Here is a 6,000-nt window from a genome sequence, read left to right on the forward strand (position 1 = left end):
ACTTATTTTCTGTTGTGTCCGACCTAGGAAGAAGTAAACATTTCACGCCCCCAACTCTCTGCCGTGACTGTAAATAGTCCCCAAATTGCACCCTACCACGAGACGCGTATCCTACCTTTCAATTGTACTGGTACCTCCATCACGTTCCTTGGCGTTGTGTCCAGGGGCAGCCTGTTCTAAAAGAAAATGTCTCGTGAGTTCAACCAAACTTCTTGAATTCCTACTCCCTGTGGCAAAGAAAAAAAAGGTCGTTCTCTGGGGTCACATGTCCCGATGGCATCCTCCATGCCCTCCCAGGGGGTGTGTGCCCCACTGTTTGGGTTAGTGGAGCATTGAACAAATCTGGACAGAGTGCAGCATACAATTTCCACACGTCAACATTTTGCTCAGCTTTGTTGGAAGGTAGCATTTGAGATTGAACTGCCAGCTGTCCATTACTGTATATGTGGTATCTCATCCATTGAATATCAAGATGGCTTTACCATAAGCAAGGACTATCACTAAGACAAGCTCTTGCGCTTTCTTTCATTACAGGAACAAAAAGAAACTAGAGAAGGAAAGTTCTTCAGAATACCTGGACCAGAACGAAGAACACTTAAAACATGATGGTAAATTATTTCTCCCATATCAGACTGGGACCTCTCTATGACAACTTTTTTCCATCTGATGCTCTCCAGATGTGCTGGATCACAGTATTCAGAACTTGTAGCCAGCATATTATTGACAACCCATCTTATTAATATCTGGCTAGGCACTAAGTTGGAAGAAGGATTTTTAATTTACAGAACTTCCTAATGAGGTTTACACAAATGTATAGTTTTTTATCAATGAGAATGGAAAATGGAACCTTGCTTTAATTTGGAGATATGGGGCTTATGCTGCTGAAAAAGCAAAGGAAGAGACAGGCTATTTTAGACAAATTCAGTTGAATTAACCCAGGCAAGTACATTAAATTGGGTCAAGAAGAGCACCAGAGGTCAAGGCAGGCTACTTGACTTCAGATTCAGTCTTGGTAAGTGGAGATGGATATCAGCTACAACCATAGATATATATTAACAGAGCTGGACAAATATGTTGCAGGGAAAATCTACTGTACAACCAACAGAGGTCTTAGTGCAATTATAGAACTGGGTCTTTTTAGCAACAAGGTCCTTAAAAACTGCCTATCACTGGCACATTCCCGACTTGTTTACAAGAATCATTTTTACACGTTAAAAAGACCCTAAAACAATACCAATTTATATTTTTTGCTTTATTATGCAGTTGAGGTTGTTCCTAGAAGCAGCGAACACGAACGCAAGAACCCAGTGGCTTTGTATATCCTGAAGGACAAGGTATATCTCATGCTATGTGGTTTAGGTGCTGTTTTTAACTCCCACGTCAACAGTTAACCTTCATACAGATGGTATGGGCAAGCCTACTGAAAGATTCAACATTATAATGTGAAGTCTTCTACGATTGATGTGAACCTGAAAAAAGATTGTGGCTTTATCTCTCTTCACTATTGAAGACAAGCTTGTTTTCCTTGGAAGAGACTGAAGAACCATGTGTCCGAAATGTTGTCGGGCAGTGATGGTGAACCTATGGCATGGGTGCCACAGGTGGCATGCGGAGCCATATCTGCTGGCACATGAGTCGTTGCCCTAGCTCAGCTCTAATGTGCATGTGTGTGGCAACCAGCTGATTTTTGGCTTGCACAGAGGCTTTGGGAGGGCATTTTTGGCTTCCAGAGAGCCTCCAGGGGGATGGGGGAGGGTGTTTTTACTCTTCCCCGGCTCCAGGGAAGCCTTTGGAACCTAGGAAGGGCAAAACATGAGCCCACTGGGCTCACCAGAAGTTGGGAAACAGTCTGTTTCTGGCCTCTGGGGGGGGCTCCGGGGAGCAGGGGAAGCTGTTTTTGCCCTCCCCAAGTATTGAATTATGGGTGTGGGCACTCACGCATGCACAATAACGCATGCACCCTCTCTTTCGGCGCCTGAGGGAAAAAAGGTTTGCCATCACTGTTTTAGGGTTGGATTAGAAGGATCCTTCCAACTCTAGTATTCTGTTATTCAATATTAATAATACAACAAACCATTTGCCCCGGAAGCGGAGTAAAGATGCTGAGAAATATTGTGAATTAAATAAAGAGTCATTTTATTAAATTAACATAAATTTAAATAACGTAACTTTAAATACGTAAATTTAAATATTTAAATTCAACATAACTAAGGACCTGCAGAGGCCAAAACTAACAGGGCGGAAATTCCTACCAGAAACTTCCTTGGCAACATTGGGCAAAAACTCCTTGCTGAACCAGGTGAGGGTAGCCACCTTCACCTGGATCCAAGCCACGCTCCTTAGTCATGTGGGAGGAGCTCACCCTCCAATCCCCGTGGGAAATTGGATCCAGTGATTCCCATGGACATCCTCTCTCCAATTCCCGACGTTGTTCCAACCTCTACCTGGAGAGAGGCGGTCCATCACCCTTTAAAAGGATGCCCAAAGGAGCATGCGCAGTCGCTTCTAATTGTCCATTTCCGCCCCTAACCTGCCAAACCCCAGTGACCAAAGGGAGGCCTATGCTGACATCTATGTGCGCCGCACCCCCTAACCAATCCAATCCGTACCGTCAGCCAAAGCAAGGAGGAGGTCCTGTTCGGATCGCCCTTAAATAGGGCGATCTAGGACCTCCCCTTGCGTCCAACGTGCAGCGCGCCTTCCTGGCGCACTGCCAAAAGCCGAACTTCCAGTTTCACTGGAAACCAGAAGTTCGGGGCTCCGTGGAGCCGCCAACAGCATCCCCCTGCTCCGGGGGCAATTTCGGCCAGCGGTTTAAGCCACCGGTCGGGCATTTCCCTATGGCCAACAAATCCTTAATTGATTTATTTACTTATTTAAAGAACTGATATGAACGCCTGAACTAGCTAGTGATCTCATCTAGTAAGTAGCTCAGAACAACCAATAAAAATAATGGAATAAAAATAAAAAATATCTTTCCCACTGAGCAACTGACCACACAGTAGTAGGAAGCCAAAACTATTGACCTCCTGACAGCCCCTTCCTAGTCAGCACTTGTGGGGAGACGTAGGTTTTCACAGCTGCCTAAAAAAGGCAAAAAGAGGAGAGGCTGCTCAAATCCCAGGTGGAAGGCTATTCCAAAGGGCTGGGGCAGATAGAGAGAATCTTACCGTAGGCGACTGGATTTTCTTGCTTTGAAAATGTTTCGCTTCTCATCCAAGAAGCTTCTTCAGCTCTCAGTGCACTTCTCTTCAGAACTGAAGAAGCTTCTTGGATGAGAAGAAGACCTTTCTTGAAAACCAAGAAAGTCCAGTTAACTTTTGAGGGAAAAAGCACCTTTTGGACCTGGGTAATTTACTCTCCCTAGACAACTATAAATTACCCACAGATGATATTGTAGTGGTAGTAGCTACATACCGCTTTTCCTCTTAAAGCAAGCTTACAATAAAAATTCAGAGATTAATTTGGGAACCTGGATCATAAATGAATAGTATGTTCCCGTGATGGTGAAGGTGCCATATCTGAGGGCACGTGAGGCATTACCCTATGTCAGCTCCAGTGCACATGTGCTCACTGTGCAGCTGATTTTCAGTGTTCCAGAAGGCAGGGGAGACTGTTTTCACCGTCCTTGGGCTTCAGAAAAGCCTCCAGAGCCTGTGGAGGGTGAAAAAAAGACCTAGTGGCCCATCCGGAAGTTTGTTTCTGAAAATAGCTTTCCCCACCCACCCACCCAACAAGCCTTCCTTCGGACTGTTTGGAACAAACTTCAAGCAGGCGTGGTTGATAAATCCACAGTAACTGAATTTAAACATGCCTGGGATAAACATATATCCACCCTAAGATAAAATACAGGAAATAATATAAGGGAAATATAATATAATATAAAGGAAATATAATATAAAGGAAATATAATATAAAGGAAATAATATACGGGCAGACTAGATGGACCATGAGGTCTTTTTCTGCCGTCAATCTTCTATGTTTCTACCAAAAGTCTGCAAGTTTCATTGAGTTTTACAGGCATGTGGGGGGGCATGTGGTGTGTGTGTGTGTGTGCATGTGCATGGGGAGAGGGTATTGTGTTATGAATGGGGGCACATGTGCAGGTGCTACCACATGCACACATGCCTTTTTGGCACCCCAGCAAAAACCACCCATCACTAGTATATGCCATTGCTTAAACACTAATAAATTCATGAATTCCACCTGTTTTTCTAGCAGTTGTCAGCATGCATGAGGAGGTTAGAGTCTCTTTGTTATTTCTGACTGCAACTTCCTATATTTTCCTGTTTTTCAAAGGACTCCCCTGACGCTGAAGTGGAATCCATCCCTGACTCCAGAGAAGCAGTTCAACTTTCACCACCCACTTACTCCAGTTCTCCCCCTCCTCTCACAAGATCCCCTGGACTGCCTGTTTGGGCTGCCCGTAGACACCCTCGCTCCCCCGCCAGGTCTCCGGTCTCTCCCAGAACACAGAGCTCACCGACCAGGCCTCCCAGCTCACCTGGACGGGCCCCAAACGCCACTCGTTTGGTTCGGACTGCAGGGCCTCACCTTCTCCGAGAGCAACAGGGGGAGCCCAGCGCCATGGAAATCAATGCTTAAAGACACCTGGCAGAGTGTACATATATGTGCCTGTGTATATAGAGATGGCTCCCCTTCCCAGGACTGTTTCCAGAGGTAGCAGTAAGTCAACTCTAGGCATTTTGGCACACGCCAACGGATTTTGCCTAGTAAATGGAAAAAGTTTGGATCCTGCTTCTAGATTAAAAAAATGACGTCCAGTGTTTCCACTGAGTGCCTGGACTTGCATTATGTAATTACGGTAGGTTTGATGCGCCAAACTTCTGCATGTTTCAAAGGCACTAACTTGCTATCTGTAACATCCGCCGGTGTACAATTATTGCTTCTGCTTTTTGTTTTTTTGCAAAAAATGGTGGTGATGACCAACTAGTTGCCATAAAACCTGGTGATTCCATCCAAACCTTGTGAGACTTATGAATGTATAGCTAAAAGGAGAAGTGAGAGGCTACACAGTTGCTACTTCTAACAGTGAAGAAAATACAGTGTTTGGAGTGCAGTTTTATCGAACATATTTTTCGGAGTATAAGACGCACCCGTTTCCTCCCTAAAAAAGGCTGAAAATCCAGTCACATCTTATACTCTCTGAATGTAGCTTTTTTCAAAGCTTCCCCCCCCCCAGCTCTAACTAGGTGCTAATGATCTTCCCAGCTCTTATCTTGCAGGTTCTTTCATTATTACTCTTTGAGAAGAATGTTTTCCAAGCCCTAAGTCTTTGCAGGGTTTTTTTCATTGCTCTAACTTGCTCCAAAAGTTTCTTTCCAGACCAAACCAGGTACTAACAATGTTCCCAGTTCTTACTAGCTTACAACCTCTTTCATTGTTACTGTCTGTGAAGAATGTTTTCCAATCCCTAAGTCTTTCTAGGTTTTTTTTTCATTGCTCTACTTGCACCAAATGTTTCTTTCCAGTCCTAACCAGGTGCTAACAATGTTCCCAGCTCTTATTGACTTGCAAGCTCTTTCATTGTTACTCTTTGCAAAGAATTTTTTCCAAGCCCTAAGTCTTTACAGGTTTTTTTTCCCATTGCTCTACTTGCACCGAATGTTTCTTTCCAGCCCTAATCAGGTGCTAATGATTTTCCAAGCTCTTACTGGCTTGCAAGCTCTTTCATTGTTACTCTCTCTGAATAAAGTTTTTTTAATGCCCTAACCAGGAAATAAAATAATGTGCTGAAGCCAACCAGACTAAGGATGCTAGCCAGATGAATATCTGGTAAGCAGATTCTTTTCCCTATTTTCCTCCCCCAAAACTAAGGTGCGTCTTATGCTCCCAAAAATATGGTATGTTTATTCCTAGATGTTTCATTCAATCCAGTCTGAGTGATACATAGTTAAGGAGTTTCAGGATTACCACTATAAATAATTCTGTTTATAAAAGACATATTTCATCAACCAGATAGTCATCTACTGCAGCCAA

General features: G+C 43.9%; 1 protein-coding gene across 1 annotated transcript in view; it reads left to right on the top strand.

Moving 5' to 3' along the window:
- Positions 1-4,956, top strand: part of HEPACAM (hepatic and glial cell adhesion molecule) — a 38,260-nt gene extending 33,304 nt beyond the window's left edge. The window contains exons 5-7 of the mRNA XM_070765050.1: positions 535-608; positions 1,264-1,334; positions 4,300-4,956. Coding sequence (XP_070621151.1) covers positions 535-608; positions 1,264-1,334; positions 4,300-4,605 — 451 coding nt within the window. The 3' untranslated portion in view covers positions 4,606-4,956. The remainder of the gene's footprint in view (positions 1-534; positions 609-1,263; positions 1,335-4,299) is intronic.
- Positions 4,957-6,000: the final 1,044 nt, after the last annotated feature.

The sequence above is a fragment of the Erythrolamprus reginae genome, chromosome 12 (assembly GCF_031021105.1).
Source record: "Erythrolamprus reginae isolate rEryReg1 chromosome 12, rEryReg1.hap1, whole genome shotgun sequence".
In the NCBI taxonomy this organism is placed as follows: domain Eukaryota; kingdom Metazoa; phylum Chordata; class Lepidosauria; order Squamata; family Dipsadidae; genus Erythrolamprus; species Erythrolamprus reginae.